Below are 16,116 nucleotides of genomic sequence, written 5' to 3'. Positions count from 1 at the left end.
CCTTGATGTCTTGTTCTTTGCTTACCGTCCTCTAGTGGTGCACCCACTCTGCCCCTCGGACACAGAGATCTTTCCTGGAAATGGGCACTGCTACCGCTTGGTGGCAGAGAAGGCACCCTGGCTGCAAGCCCAGGAGCAGTGTCGGACCTGGGCCGGGGCTGCTTTGGCCATGGTGGACAGTCCTGCCATCCAGCACTTTCTGGTCTCCCAGGTTACCAGGTATCTGTCTCCAAGCCCTGGACAGACTAAAGCGGGTGGATGCTGCTCAGAATTCTGGGTGTGGGCAGAGCCTGAAGCCTGTAGAGGCGCAGGAGGAGAGCTGGGGCAGCTGGACCTTGTGTCCTGCCCCACAGGAGGCATTTGCTGGCAGCTCTGCATATGTAAAGGCAGATGTGGGTGGGGACAGCTTCGCTAAACATTTCTGGAAAGTGTCACAGGTAGAGCTGGGTCTAGGCCCCCAGTCTTCTTGTCCCTATAAGGGAAGGCCCTGGGTCCTGCTGATAGGACTAGTTCTTGGTCACCACTGTCTGTGCTTCCTCCTGTATTCCTATGCTCATCACCCTTCTGCGCGCGCGCACACACACACACACACACACACACACACACACACTGCGACATGCTGTCCATCTGTGGAAAGTCTGTCGGGCTCCTATGCCCTGCCCAGGCTTGTATTGACCTATTCTGAGGCCCTACAATCCTCTGTGTCTGGGCTGGGTGGTAAGGGTACACTCCAGCTCTCTCAGGTGTCTGCTCCCTGAGTGGGGTGGGAACACCTATCTTCCCCCTGACCCTCCAGACAGGGTTTCTCTGTGTAGCCTTGACTGTCCTGGATTCCCTTTGTAAACCAGGCTGGCCTCGAACTCACAGAGTTCCACCTGCCTCTTCCTCCCCAAATGCTGGGATTACATGTGTGTATCACTTCACCCTGCCAGGAACTCCTGTCTTGTGGGTAGTCACATTGTCTGTATTGAAAATCAGAAATAAAAGTCCAGAGTGGTTAAGGATCTGCTCCAGAATCATCCAGTTAGTGGTTAATAGTGCCCTTACATGGAACTAGGGCACCATTATGACTCCCTTCCAGTGTATATGTCCAGGCTTGTGCCCACACCTGAGCATGTACCTTTGTGCATATATGTTCCTGTGTATGTACCTGTGCCCAAGCTGGGCCATGGACTTCTAAAGCCTGTCTCTAGAACGGCCTTTCTGCATTGATAGTAACACCCATCGGTAGAGACAGTCTTGGTCCTTTGCTGCAATCCTCAGAGTTTCCCTTCAGGATAAGGTCTGGTGGTCCATGATCCTTGACTAAATCTGTGGTGGGTCCCCAAGGAAAGCTGGTCCCATAGACGTGATTCTGGATGAATGTGGCCATGAGCTTGGGTTTGTGGCCCTTGCTGGGTAATGTTTCTGAGGTTGTTTTATTACCACTTGGAAAATGAGACTGATATGGCCCATTTACTAGGGTGTTGTGTGGAGAGTGTCCCCAGGGGTAGGGCAGAGCTGTCCCCTGATGGCCTGGCCCTTCCTTGAATCTGCCTCTAGGAGCCTGGATGTGTGGATTGGCTTCTCATCTGTGGAGGGGACAGAGGAAGGCCTAGATCCCCAGGGTGAGGCCTTCAGCCTGGAAAGCTGCCAGAACTGGCTGCCTGGGGAGCCACACCCAGCCACAGCAGAGCATTGTGTGAGGCTGGGGCCAGCTGGGCAGTGCAACACAGACCTGTGTTCAGCACCACATAGTTATGTCTGCGAGCTGCGGCCCGGAGGTATGGACTGCTGGGTGGCAGGAGCCAACTTTCCTGTGCTTGTCTTCTCAGGCTTAGTACCGACCATGTGTTTGCTGAATGTTTGTTCTTGTGTCTGGGTTGGGGCTGAACTAGAAGAAATACAAAGGGAACAAGATGAGAGGGCCAGATGGTTCTGCTAGGTGGCTTAGTCCTGGGTCCAGCCCAAACCTGGATGTTTTCCCAGTGTTACCTCTGCTTGGCTCTGGCATCTCAAAGCATATTTACCACTCCTAGGGCCTGTGTGGGACACTGAGAACTTTCTCCTGGGAGTGTCTGGTGGAGGCCTGTCTGGACCCCTGCATCCACTGGCACAGCAGGAAGTGCTGCAGGCCCCCCTGCAGCATGTGGAGGTAGGCTTTTGTGTTCTGGAGCTTTTGCAGCTCAGAAGCCTTGCATTACTCTTCTGCTCTGTTGCTAATAATCAAGTTGGGGGCTGGGGGTTAGTGAGGATCTGGGTTCAGTTCCTAGCACCCTAGCCCTACAAAAAACAAAACAAACAAAAAACAAAAATCAAAAAAACAAAAACCTCAAGTTGGTTTTGGTAGAACTTGTTAAAATTGTTAGTGTCCCTAATGTAACATTTAGAAAAATACTCAGAGTGCAGAAATGAAAAGTATCTAGTTCCATCTGAAGAATTCTGCTTCTCCTGAATCTTTGCTCAGGTAAATTTTTATGTGTGTACAAAGTCTTCTATGTAGCCCGAGCTCACAATCTTCCTGCTTCAGCCTTCCTGTTGTTCACAGATGGCTTTGATCTAGTTTTCCTTCCCAAGTGACATGAAATGAAGTCCATGGTGGCCTTGAGAGGGTTATACTCACAACACAATGGTTAGATCTTTTGAGCTGAGACTGTCTCATCTCCTCCAGGTCATGGTGTTCCCTGGCCTGAGCCCTAGCCGTGAAGCCTTTCTCACTGCAGCAGAGTTTGAGACCCAGGAGCTTGAACGTCCTGTCCAGCTGCGTCTGCAGGTGTACAGGCCCTCAAGAGAAGCAGGTGGGGCTCTCTAAGGGATAGGAATTGGAGGTTTAGGCTGTCTGAATTCTCTCATGCCTCTGATCCCAGCCTCACGGTAGAGTGATGGCAGGTTCTACAGAGTAACCAACTCCTGTTCCCTTATCATAAAGACAGATTGGGTGGTGCCTGCTTGGGCATAGTCTAGTGGCAGGGGAGTGATGATGGAGACTGAGCTACTGCCTATCCAATCTGGTTTTATAGTGGGTAAGTGGGGCATCTCTAATAATAGCTTGTTAGTGAATCAGGCTCCTGACATCATCCTTCTTCTCCCAGCAGTGGCCCTAGAAGGCAGCAGTGAATTTGACAACAGAACAGAGCTGGCCCCTAAGTGCGTGCCCGAGGAACGCTGGTGTCCTGTAGCCAATGCCTGTGTACCTTTTGATGTTGCCTGCAACCCTCATGGCTGCATCAATGGGTCCGTGTCAGGGCTGGGACTTCCTAGGGCCAGATACACACTATGGAAGGAGTTCCTCTTTTCTGTGCCTCCAGGGCCTCCCACACAGTACTTGGTATGTGTCCTGGTGTGGGCCTTTATCTCTCTGACTTATTATTCTTGAGGCCACCTCCCCTATCTGCCCAAGATCCTGGTCTCTCACCAGATGCCTTGCAGGCTTCTATGTTTGTGCAATAGTCCTGCCCTGCACCCTGCTGCAGTGCCCTGACTCATCTCTTCCTTGGGTCCTCTGTCCTGTGTCTTCTAAGGGGAAATTCCTGCTGTCCCTTGGAGCAGCTACCTGCTTTCTGTTGTGACAGTCACTCTCACTACATCTTCCTTGTGCGTGTCTCCTGTGTTAATATCCTGTTTGTCTCAGCCATGAGTGCCTTGGGCCAGGGATCCATGAAGCAGCATTGATGCTGAGACCTGAGATGTGTGTCCTATCCACTCTCTTTCAGTGCTCCCTATAGTCTTTATTATGAGTAGATGACACAACACTGCCTCCTTCTTCTCTAGGTCACCCTCCACAGCCAGGATGCTGTGCTCCCTGGTGACCTCATTGGCTTACAGCATGATGCTGGCCCAGGTGCCCTTCTACACTGTCCCCTGGCTTCCAGCTGTCCTGGCCAAGCCCTGTACTTTTCCAGCAATGCCTCAGATTGGCTGACCAACCTGCCTGTCCATCTGGAAGAAGCTTGGGCTGGCCCTGCCTGCTCCCTACAGCTGCTTTTGGTCACAGAGCGGCTCACCCCACTTCTGGGCCTTGGGTCTAATCCTGGACTACATCATTCTGGGCACTATGAGGTCCGGGCTACAGTGGGCAACAGTGTGTCCAGGCACAACCTGTCCTGCAGCTTCAGTGTGGTCTCCCCAGTATCTGGGCTGAGAGTCATTTACCCCATTCCCCTGGATGGCCACATCTATGTGCCAAACAATGGCTCCGTCTTGGTGCTTCAAGTGGACTCTGGCACTAATGCCACTGCCACAGCTCATTGGTGTGGGGGCAATATTAGTGCTCCCTTTGAGGATGCCTGCCCTTCTGAGGTGGATTTTCTCAAGCAAGATTGCACTGAAGAGGCCAATGGCACCCTATTCTCAGTGTTGGTGCTGCCCAGGCTTAAGGAGGGGGATCATTCATTGGAGATCGTGGCACAGAATGGAGCCAGCCAGGCCAACCTCAGCCTGAGGGTAACAGCCGAGGAACCCATCTGTGGCCTCCGTGCTGTGCCAAGCCCCGAGGCCCGAGTGCTGCAGGGCATCCTGGTGGTAAGTGTCCTACAACCCAGCCCTCTAAATGGTAGAAACAGGATGCCTCTTCCCCGTTGAGGAAGGAAGCCTTCAGCTGTTCTCCAGGGACGACAGTGTCTATTACATGGTGTTCAGTGTGGCCTGTTGGGGAACCCTTGTCTGCTTAGTGTTATTTCTGTCCTTGGTGGTGCTGGGAATGGAACCTAAGGACCCGTGCATGGTAGGCAGTTTATTGTTGTGGGCTGCACCAGAGCCCCATTTTGCAATTTTTAAGTTACTGAAGGTCACAGCTTACAGCAGCTGCTCTATAAACAATTTTTTCTACTCTTCAAGGTTTTTTTTTTTTAACTCTTCAAATTTTATGAAATACTTTATTACACTTGCCCCTACTGTTCCCTGAGCTTCTGTGAGTCCCCATGCGTTTCTGGGCTCTATGTGGTTTTTGTAGCTATCAGATGCATGTGCCTGTTGAAATGGGATCGCAAGCTCAGAGGGTAACTGCTGCTTATCATAGTACCCTAGGGGGATGGCAATGTCCTCATTTCAGGCATGCCCACCCTAGCACCAGTAGTCATTGAAGGGCCATTTTTCTCTATCTCTCATGACTTGTCTATACTCGAATACTATGGCTTCCCCTGTGGATACACCTGCTCCGCATTGACCTATGTCAACATCCAAGACTGAGGCCCATTGAGATTCAAGTGTTTTCCTAAAAGATTATCCACCTGAGAAGGAAGTTTTTGAGAACTGGCTGGTCAGGGTGACTCTTTGTTGCTGATGCTAGGTCCACTTGACAGATGCAGGGACTGAGGGAAAGAGGTCAAGGTGTTATCAAGACCACTTGGCTATAGACAAGAGAGGTGTCCTTGATGCTAGCTCTCAGTACCCAGGCTTGGCTTCTCTTACTACATAGCTCCTAAGCCAAGATCATCCTGGTTACTTTCCTGTCCTCCTTTACATGGGTGTCTTGCAGTTAGGGCTCAGTTGATAGACCCCATTGTCCACCCTGCACCACACACAGAATTCTCCCATATGTCAGAGGGAGACAGATGAGGTCATGGGCAGAGTCAGCTTTAGCCTGGGGCAGAAATCATAGGTTCGGTCTATGTCATGGCCTTTCCCTAGCGGTACAGCCCCATGGTGGAAGCTGGCTCAGATGTGGCCTTCCGGTGGACCATTGATGACAAGCAGTCTCTGACTTTCTACAACACTGTCTTCAATGTAATCTACCAGAGTGCTGCCATCTTCAAGCTCTCGGTAGGCAGGGGCCAGTGGAGGGAGGCACGGGGTCCTGGGACATCTGGGTGCTCACTTTTGCCTTCTGTTCTGCTTTGCTTTGCTCTTGAGGACCCTGCTGCAGCTGTGGGTGAGTGTGGGGAGGCTGCTGAGTTGGGGCTCGAGGCCTTTCACCCATTGGTCTGTCCTTGCTGCCTCTGGGCCATACCCACTGATGCCTGTCTCCTCAGCTGACAGCCTCTAACCATGTGAGCAACATCACCGTGAACTACAATGTCACTGTGGAGCCGATGAACAAGATGCAGGGGCTGTGGGTATCGGCAGTGCCGGCTGTGTTACCCCCCAATGCCACACTGGTACTGACAGGTGGTGTGCTGGTGGACTCAGCTGTGGAGGTGGCCTTCCTGTGAGTGCCTATGGGCCTAGAGATGGGGAGTGTTTAATGGAACAGAGCCTGGGTTGGGGCTGGCATCAGATTCCTATTTCAGCTCCTAGCATTTGTCCTGGAATCCTAGCGCAGAGCTACAGTTTCCTCCTCTATTGGGAGTACTGGTGGGACCATGTGAGGGCCAGAGGTCCTGGTATAGTACAGCCAAGGTTGTACCTTGAATCAGGAAAGAATGATTGTAGAAGTTACTTGCAGAGCCGGGGGCACCCTGTGTACTCATCTTCCCTGCTCACGGTCTGCCTGCTGCCCTGGCAGGTGGAACTTTGGGGATGGAGAGCAGGTACTCCACCAGTTCAAGCCTCCGTATGATGAGTCCTTCCAGGTCCCGGACCCCACAGTGGCCCAGGTTCTGGTGGAACACAATACTACGCATATTTACAGCACCCCAGGTGAGGAGTGGGGTCATTGCCTTTTAGGTCCTGAGCTTGGACAGCCTACCTTTGGGTATGAAAGCCCATCTCACTCTCATTTTGACCCACCTGGGTTGATGGAGTAAGGCCCTTACTTGGGTAAGGGAGAGAGATCGACACATTTGAATAGTGGGGGAATGACAGGGTCCCTGAGGCCTCAATTTACATTCTCCAGGAACTGGGTCCTCTAGTCTCCAACTTTCAGCCTTTTGGGGAGAGAAAGATGGAGTCATTGTTTAATTATTTTAAAAACTGCCGAGGCTGAATACTATAATAGCCCCACTTCACCACTTGGCGTGGGATGCTCATGCCATGCACTCACTCTTGCTTGTGCTGATACTTGCTACCATATTTACCCATATGCAATTTGCACTTAAGAGATGGTCCTGTCCATTTTCTTGCTCATTATGGACTCTTGGGAGCTTTTCCCTCTTCATGGCCTGAGTATGAACACCTTCTGGGCCTGGTCCCAGGGCATAGCTGATCAGGCTCTCAGAAAGACTGTCCCCATGTGGCAACAGGTGCAAGGTGGGGATTCTGTGAGTAAGAAGCCCCTTGTGGGCCTGTCTCCACAGGTGAGTACAACCTGACCATCCTTGTGTCCAATACCTATGAGAATCTGACGCAGCAGGTGCCAGTGAGTGTGCGCCCTATGCTCCCCAATGTGGCTATTGGCATGAGCAGCAACGTTCTGGTGGCCGGCCGACCCATCACCTTTTGCCCACGCCCGCTGCCCTCAGCCAATGGTGTTGTATACACATGGGACTTTGGGGATGGCTCCCCTGTTATAATACAGAGTCAGCCAGCACTCAACCACACCTACACCGTGACGGGCACCTACAGAGTCATCTTGGAGGTTAACAACACAGTGAGCAGTGTGACAGCACATGCAGACATCCATGTCTTCCAGGAGTTGCATGGCCTGACTGTGCGTTTGAGCCCATCTGTGGAGCAGGGAGCTCCCATGGTAGTCAGTGCTTCTGTGGAGTCGGGTGACAACATTACATGGACATTTGACATGGGAGATAGCACAGTGCACACGGGCCCTGAGGCTACAGTGCAGCATGTGTACCTTCGGGCCCAGAACTTCACAGTGACAGTAGGAGCAGCCAGCCCTGCTGGTCACCTGTCCCAGAGCCTGCACGTGCAGGTGTTTGTCCTGGAGGTGTTGCGCATAGAGCCCTCTGCCTGCATCCCCACACAGCCCAGCGCCCAGCTTACAGCCCATGTTACTGGGGACCCTTCCCATTACCTCTTCGATTGGACCTTTGGGGACGGCTCCTCCAACGTGACTGTCCATGGGTATCCAGTAGTGACACACAACTTCACCCGGAGTGGCATATTCCCACTGTCATTGGTCCTGTCAAGCCACGTGAACAAGGCACATTACTATACCAGCATCTGTGTAGAACCTGAGATACGGAACGTCACCCTGCAGCCTGGGAGTCAGTTTGTGAAGCTTGGGGATGAAGCCTGGTTGGTTGCCTACTCTTGGCCCCCATTTCCCTACCACTATACGTGGGACTTTGGCACTGAAGATGCTACGCACACCCAAACTGGGGGCTCTGAAGTGACAGTTACCTACCGAGAACCAGGCTCCTACTTGGTGATAGTCACTGCATCCAACAACATCTCTGCTAGCAATGATTCAGCTTTTGTTGAAGTTCAGGAGCCTGTGTTAGTCACTGGCATCAGGATCAATGGGTCCAATGTGCTAGAGCTGCAGCAGCCTTATCTGTTCTCAGCTGTGGGCAATGGGAGCCCTGCCACCTACCTGTGGGAACTGGGAGATGGCAGCCAGCATGAAGGCCCAGAGGTCATGCATATCTACAACAGCACTGGTGACTTCACTGTCAGAGTGTCTGGCTGGAACGAGGTGAGCCGCAGCGAGGCCCAACTCAACATCACAGTAAAGCAGCGAGTACGGGGCCTCACCATCAATGCCAGCCGCACAGTGGTGCCCCTGAATGGCAGTGTGAGCTTTAGCACCTTGTTGGAGGTGGGTAGTGATGTGCACTACTCCTGGGTGCTCTGTGACAGATGTACACCCATCCCAGGCGGCCCCACTATTTCCTACACCTTCCGCTCAGTGGGCACCTTCAACATTATTGTCACAGCTGAGAATGAGGTGGGTTCTGCCCAGGACAGCATCTTCATCTATGTCCTGCAGCTCATCGAGGGACTGCAGGTGTTGGGGGGCGGTGGCAGCTGCTGCTTCCCTACCAACTACACACTACAGCTGCAAGCTGCAGTTAGGGATGGCACCAACATCTCCTACAGCTGGACAGCTCAGCAGGATGGGGGCCTCATCCTCGTTGGCAGTGGGAAGAGCTTTTCTCTCACTGCACTCAAGGCGAGCACCTACTATATCCATCTCAGGGCCACCAACATGTTGGGCAGTGCCTCAGCCAACCGTACTGTAGATTTTGTGGAGCCTGTGGAGTGTCTGACTCTATCTGCATCCCCCAATCCAGCTGCTGTCAACGCAAGCCTCACCCTTGGTGCTGAATTGGCTGGTGGCAGTGGTGTTGTTTATACTTGGTATCTGGAGGAAGGACTGAGTTGGGAGACTTCCACGCCATCCACCACCCATACCTTTGCTACAGCTGGCCTGCACTTGGTCAGAGTCACAGCTGAGAACCAGTTGGGCTCTGTCAATGCCACGATTGAAGTGGCCATACAGATGCCTGTGGGTGGCCTGAGCATCAGAACCAGTGAGCCAGATAGCATCTTTGTGGCAGCTGGCTCCACCGTACCCTTCTGGGGTCAGCTGGCTGAAGGTACCAATGTGAGTTGGTGCTGGACCTTGCCAGGTGGCAGTAAGTACAGCCAGTACATTGCCTTGCGCCTCCCCACTGCTGGCAACGTCTCTCTGCAGCTTAACGCTTCCAATGCAGTCAGTTGGGTCTCAGCCATGTATAATCTCACAGTAGAGGAGCCCATTGTGGGCCTAGTGCTGTGGGCCAGCCGCAAGGTGGTGCCACCTGGGCAGCCAGTCCACTTTCAGATCTTGTTGGCAGCTGGCTCTGCTGTTACTTTCCGACTTCAGGCTGGTGGGTCTGTCCCTGAAGTGCTTCCTAGTCCCCACTTCTTGCGGAGTTTCTTTCGGGTTGGAGACCATATGGTGAGCGTGCAGGCTGAGAACCACGTGAGCCGTGCCCAGGCACAGGTTCGCATCTTAGTGCTGGAGGCTGTTGTTGGGCTGCAGGTACCCAACTGCTGTGAGCCAGGCATAGCCACAGGCACCGAGAAGAACTTCACCGCCCGGGTGCAGCGGGGCTCCCGAGTCGCCTATGCCTGGTACTTTTCCTTGCAAAAGGTTCAGGGTGACTCATTAGTCATTTTATCTGGCCGTGATGTCACCTACACGCCTGTGGCTGCAGGGTTACTGGAGGTCCATGTTCGTGCCTTCAATGAACTGGGTGGTGTGAACCTCACACTCATGATGGAAGTCCAGGACATCATCCAGTACGTAACACTTCAAAGTGGCCACTGCTTTACCAACCGCTCAGCCAGGTTTGAGGCTGCTACAAGCCCCAGTCCCCGGCGTGTAGCTTACCACTGGGACTTTGGGGATGGGACTCCAGTACAGGATACGGATGAGTCCTGGGCTGACCACTACTACCTGCATCCTGGGGACTACCGTGTAGAGGTGAATGCCACAAACCTAGTGAGCTTCTTTGTGGCACAGACCACAGTGACTGTGCAGGTGCTGGCCTGCAGGGAGCCTGAAGTGGAGGTAGCACTGCCTCTGCAGGTACTGATGCGACGCTCCCAGCGCAACTACCTGGAGGCCCATGTTGATCTACGCAACTGTGTCTCCTACCAGACCGAGTACCGATGGGAGATATATCGTACTGCCAGCTGCCAACGGCCAGGACGTATGGTTCAAATGGTACTGCCTGGTGTGGATGTGAGCCGGCCCCAGCTGGTGGTGCCACGGCTGGCACTGCCTGTGGGCCACTACTGCTTTGTGTTTGTGGTTTCATTTGGGGACACACCATTGGCACGGAGCATCCAGGCCAACGTGACAGTAGCTGCTGAGCGTCTTGTACCCATCATTGAAGGTGGCTCATACCGGGTATGGTCAGACACACAGGACCTGGTGCTGGATGGGAGCAAGTCCTATGACCCTAATCTGGAGGATGGTGATCAGACACCACTCAACTTCCACTGGGCCTGCGTGGCTTCAACACAGGTCAGCCCTGGGGACTCTTCTCTCTCTCTCTCTCTCTCTCTCTCTCTCTCTCTCTCATGCTTCATGTCCAGTAAGTGCCTAGCACTTGGATTATTCATTCCTGGGGTAGGTCTTAGCCCCAGTTTAGGAAAAGGTATTCTAAGCTAGGCTCTGCTTTTAAGCTGGTTCAATATCTTGTACCCCATTTCCCTTATTTGCTGTCACAGAGTGAGACAGGTGGCTGTGTGCTGAACTTCGGGCCCCGTGGCAGCAGTGTGGTCACCATCCCCTTGGAGCGCTTAGAAGCTGGCGTGGAATATACCTTCAACCTCATAGTGTGGAAAGCAGGCCGGAAGGAAGAAGCCACCAACCAGACGGTGGGTTGTACCCCGACCCTTCCAGTATGCCCTGATATGAGGACAGAACTTGCTCAACCCGGTTTCTGTCCTTCCTAGCTGTGTAGCACTGGGACTGGGAATTCGCTGCAGCCTAGTGCTAATTTTGGTATATTGTCAAACTCAGCATTGCTTCTAACTGAAAATATAGGACACAGCTTAGTAGTGTGAAATTTCAATGGACAGGTAGGCATGATGGCACTTGTATAATCCCAGCACTTTAAGAGTAGAGACAGGAAGATCAAGAGTTCTAATCTCACCACCAACACAGTGATAATCTGCGTCTAAAAACCCAAACAAAGTCTTAAATCATACAAGCTCCCTGGTTTGTAAAAAAATAAACTTGGTGCTACCAGCATGAAAGGCAAATAGTGAGCGGTCAAGGCCCTTGCCTACGTAGGTATCAGCAGCTGTCCTCATATTATGCCCTTCTGGGGACAGTGAGCCCTCAAACAGTTTGCTCTCAAACTTCTGTGGACTTCCCATAAAGGTGAGGACCACTTCTGTTGCTGTGGGATGTGTGGAGGGGTGCTGGGAAATTCTGGTGCCTCAGATGGGGTTTGTCTCCCCAACACTAGGCCTTAGGTCACCTACCTGGAGATGGTACTACAAAGTAAAGTCTTCTGGGGAAGAGGACACTAGTAGGTCTGGCCTACCTGAGCTGACCCAGGCCACAGTCAAGTCAGCCAGCATCTCTGGGACAGAGCTATGTAAAAAAATACAACTAGCCTTACCTTTGTGGGTGCCTTGCTCCTATCAGTGGGTTCCCGTGCTTCTACTGCCAGACTAGCAAGGCCCTGGACTAATAGCCTTGGCATGTACATCTGGATTTTGCTCACTAGCTCACTCACTCCACTCCAGCATAGATGTACAACTTGGAATTTGGGCCAAACAAAAGTGGCCTGATCCAGGTAGCTTTCCCAGCACACACAGGGCTTGGAACCACTTTGTTACACTCTTACTCCTTCCAGGTGCTGATCCGAAGTGGGCGGGTGCCCATTGTGTCCCTTGAGTGTGTGTCCTGCAAGGCACAGGCAGTGTATGAAGTGAGCCGCAGTTCCTATGTGTACTTGGAGGGTCACTGCCACAACTGCAGCAGTGGCTCCAAGCAAGGGGTGAGTAGCCGTTAGGTGGCAAGTCTCCTGGGACGGTGCCCAGGGCACCACCCACCATGTCCTTCATGCTTCCATCACGCAGCGCTGGGCAGCGCGCACGTTCAGCAACAAGACTCTGGTGCTGGATGAGAGGACCACGTCCACGGGGAGCACTGGCATGCACCTGGTGGTGCGGCGGGGTGCGCTGCGCGATGGCGAGGGCTACATCTTCACACTCACTGTGCTGGGCCACTCAGGCGAGGAGGAGGGCTGTGCCTCCATCCGCCTCTCACCCAACCGTCCTCCACTTGGAGGCTCCTGTCGCCTGTTCCCACTGGATGCTGTACATGGCCTCACCACTAAGGTGCACTTCGAATGCACAGGTGAGTGTGGGGTAGCTGGAGAGGCTGGTGTGGGCCTGGACCCTGCACTGATGCTGTGTGTCCACAGGCTGGCGTGATGCAGAGGATGGAGGAGCCCCACTGGTGTATGCCCTATTGCTGAGGCGCTGTCGCCAGAGCTACTGCGAGGATTTCTGCATCTATAAGGGTAGTCTCTCCACCTATGGGGCTGTCCTTCCGCCTGGATTCCGGCCCCTTTTTGTGGTGGGCCTGACTGTGGTTGTGCAAGATCAGCTGGGTGCTGCTGTTGTTGCACTCAACAGGTGAGCTGAACCCTGGGGAGGGAACGCAAGCCGATCACCAACTGCTTACAGTCTGTTTTCACCCTCCAGGTCTCTGACCATTGTCCTGCCAGAACCCAGTGGTAATCCTGCAGACCTCATACCCTGGCTGCACAGCCTGACTGCCAGTGTGCTGCCTGGGCTACTGAAGCAGGCTGACCCCCAGCATGTCATCGAGTACTCTTTAGCCCTCATTACTGTGCTCAATGAGGTCAGTGCATACGAATTGAAAAGGGTCCCTCAGTATATTCCATGATTGGGCTAGAACCATGCACCTCAAACCAATAAAGTTTCCTAATATCTTGGGATACCAATTCCTATCCCTACCACATACTGGGCCCTTCCCAAGGTCAGCTTACCCACAGCACCCTCTGATACCCTGAACCCTATACATGAATTATCCTTGATCTTTAATCCCTGTACTCTATAAATAACTGTATTCTAGCACCTTGTCCTCTTACGGTTCTTGTATATTCCCTCCTCCAGTATGAGCAGGCCCCAGATATTGTGTCAGAGCCCAACCATGAGCAGCAGCTGAGAGCCCAAATGCGCAAGAACATCACAGAGACCCTGATCTCCCTGCGGGTCAACACTGTGGATGACATCCAGCAGATCACTGCTGCATTGGCCCAGTGCATGGTAAGACACTTAGGTGCACCCTTCTGCACTGTGCACAGGCCCTGTGCAGCTTGGGTAGGGCTTCTGGACTGGGAGCTCTTCTGGTGTGTGCCATTTTTCCACAGCCCACATGCTCTTCTGATGACTATAGGGTGTCCCTGGATGGAAAGCGTAGTCTAGGCATGTGTGCCCTCTCATCAGGCCTGTAGGCGTGCCCCATTTAATTAGGCGTGCCTGACATGGTCTTACTGACCTATGAGGTATCCATTTTCCAAGCTGTAGGCTTGTCAGCTGAGTGAGCCATATCTGATGGGAAGGCACTCTGTCAGGGTAGGGGTCGATACATAGAGGCCAGGAGAACAGTCAAGTCCTCAGAGGACAAAGATTCAGAGAGCTCTGGGTAGAAACCACTGATCATGGTGGGTTTCTGTGCCCTTGAATATCTGGGTTGAACTGTAGCCAGGGCCTTGACATCTGCCTTGCTTTTAGCTATGGAAACAGATAGCTGGGGTGACCAGTGTGTGGGCCACAGGAGAACTTGGCTGCATCCTAGGGTTGGGAGGAGCCATAGAAGTCTTAGTAGGGAAGGTCTAGAAGTCACCCAGGCAGGTGCCCAGTGAAAGGTTAGAGGCAGGGAGCTGCCTCGGAGTCCCAGCCAGTAGAAGGAGGCAGAGCCATTCTGTTTTGTGGGGGTGGGGCCCATGGATGTGAACCTGTGTCGTGTGGATGGTCTGGAGGCCATGCTGATCTCCTTTGCAGGTGTCCAGCAGGGAGCTCATGTGCCGCTCATGCCTGAAGAAGATGCTGCAGAAGCTGGAGGGCATGATGCGCATCTTGCAAGCTGAAACCACTGAGGGCACGGTGACACCCACAGCCATTGCTGACAGCATCCTCAATATTACAGGTGCACAAGCTCGCCCGCCTCTGGCCTTCCCTCCAGCTCCTGCCACCCCTTCTCAACATCCCTTCTTTCCTCTGCCTGTCCCAGGTGACCTCATCCACCTGGCCAGCTTGGACATGCAGGGCCCACAGTCCTTGGAGCTGGGGGCTGAGCCGCCCTCCCTGATGGTGGCGTCCAAGGCCTACAACCTCTCATCAGCCCTCATGTGCATCCTTATGCGTTCCCGAGTGCTCAATGAGGAACCTCTGACCCTTGCCGGCGAGGAGATTGTGGCCCTGGGCAAGCGCTCAGACCCCCTCAGCCTTCTGTGTTACGGCAAAACCTTGGGGCCCAGCTGCCACTTCTCCATTCCTGAGGCCTTCAGTGGGGCCCTGTCCAACCTCAGTGATGTGGTGCAGCTCATCTTCCTTGTGGATTCCAACCCCTTTCCCTTTGGCTACATTAGCAACTACACTGTCTCCACCAAAGTGGCGTCTATGGCATTCCAGACACAGACTGGTACCCAGATCCCTATTGAGCAGCTGGCTACAGAACGTGCCATCACAGTGACGGTGCCAAACAACTCAGACCAGGCTGCCCAGGGCTTCCACAACCCTGCAGGCGCTACCATTGTCCAGCCCCAGGCCTCAGTCAGCGCTGTGGTCACCGCAGACAACAGCAACCCTCAAGCGGGGCTGCATCTAAGGATCACTTACACAGTGCTTAATGGTGGGTGTCGGGTGGGCACATGACCTGCCTCGCTTCTGCCATCCTTGTCCCTGGGGAGGGTGGGTGTTTATGCAGATAGCATTCAGTGTGTAGTCACTGGTCCCTGGGGGTCTGACTAACACTCAGTTTTCCTGCTGCCGTGGTTCCATAGAGCCCACATACTGTGGCCATAGAGAAGCATGTGTTGACTTCCATGTGGAGGTTCTTACAATCCTCTGCTTACATGGCCCGTAAGCCCCATAGCAACAACTTGCAGAGTGTCCTCAGGGTGATAAGCTCTTTGGTGGGTGTTTGATACCATGTATACTGCCCCCAGAGCGCTACCTGTCTGAGGAACCTGAGCCCTATCTGGCTGTGTACTTGCATTCGGTGTCCCAGCCCAATGAGCACAACTGCTCGGCCAGTAGGAAGATCAGCCTGGAGGTGCTCGAGGGTGCTGATCACAGGCCCTACACCTTCTTCATTGCCCCAGGGTGAGTGCCTCCCACCAGGGCCACAGAAATGGGGGCTGCGGAGGGGAGGGAGGTGGGAGAAGGGCGGATGTAACTTGGCCCGCATTAGCCACAGGTAGGTGGGCTTTATGGAGCCAGGGCAACAGGAAGGCTGGCCATGCACCTGGTCCTCAGAACCTTGGGGTGTGCCTATCACGCTGCTCTGTCTCTTGTAGGACTGGGGCCCTGGGCAGGAGTTACTACCTGAACCTGACCAGCCATTTTCACTGGTCTACGCTGGAGGTGTCTGTGGGTCTATACACATCCCTGTGCCAGTACTTCAGCGAGGAGATGATGATGTGGAGAACTGAGGGGATTGTACCCCTGGAGGAGACCTCACCCAGTCAGGCTGTCTGCCTCACCCGCCACCTCACTGCCTTTGGCGCCAGTCTTTTTGTGCCTCCCAGCCATGTCCAATTCATCTTTCCTGTGAGTGATGCCCCCGTTCCATATTGAGAGGGCCTAGGGCATCTT

At 53.4% G+C, this 16,116-nt stretch overlaps 1 protein-coding gene across 9 annotated transcripts in view; it reads left to right on the top strand.

Moving 5' to 3' along the window:
- The window catches only part of Pkd1 (polycystin 1, transient receptor potential channel interacting), a 44,395-nt gene that overhangs the window by 15,421 nt on the left and 12,858 nt on the right, over positions 1-16,116 (top strand). For 4 of the 9 annotated variants that reach the window (XM_060364001.1, XM_060364000.1, XM_060364006.1 and 1 more), the window contains exons 6-25: positions 36-219; positions 1,543-1,763; positions 2,019-2,134; positions 2,651-2,777; positions 3,072-3,307; positions 3,751-4,500; positions 5,608-5,739; positions 5,949-6,124; positions 6,422-6,555; positions 7,152-10,774; positions 10,981-11,130; positions 12,120-12,263; positions 12,346-12,625; positions 12,693-12,906; positions 12,958-13,135; positions 13,411-13,563; positions 14,302-14,446; positions 14,531-15,151; positions 15,468-15,624; positions 15,819-16,071. In XM_060364001.1, coding sequence (XP_060219984.1) covers positions 36-219; positions 1,543-1,763; positions 2,019-2,134; positions 2,651-2,777; positions 3,072-3,307; positions 3,751-4,500; positions 5,608-5,739; positions 5,949-6,124; positions 6,422-6,555; positions 7,152-10,774; positions 10,981-11,130; positions 12,120-12,263; positions 12,346-12,625; positions 12,693-12,906; positions 12,958-13,135; positions 13,411-13,563; positions 14,302-14,446; positions 14,531-15,151; positions 15,468-15,624; positions 15,819-16,071 — 7,994 coding nt within the window. The remainder of the gene's footprint in view (positions 1-35; positions 220-1,542; positions 1,764-2,018; positions 2,135-2,650; positions 2,778-3,071; positions 3,308-3,750; positions 4,501-5,607; positions 5,740-5,948; positions 6,125-6,421; positions 6,556-7,151; positions 10,775-10,980; positions 11,131-12,119; positions 12,264-12,345; positions 12,626-12,692; positions 12,907-12,957; positions 13,136-13,410; positions 13,564-14,301; positions 14,447-14,530; positions 15,152-15,467; positions 15,625-15,818; positions 16,072-16,116) is intronic. The other 5 variants (XM_060364004.1, XM_021644738.2, XM_060364003.1 and 2 more) reach the window with 3 other exon arrangements.

Source organism: Meriones unguiculatus, chromosome 11, assembly GCF_030254825.1.
Source record: "Meriones unguiculatus strain TT.TT164.6M chromosome 11, Bangor_MerUng_6.1, whole genome shotgun sequence".
Classification (NCBI taxonomy): domain Eukaryota; kingdom Metazoa; phylum Chordata; class Mammalia; order Rodentia; family Muridae; genus Meriones; species Meriones unguiculatus.
Note: the sequence above shows the minus strand (reverse complement) of the source record. Positions and strands in the feature narration are given on the sequence as shown.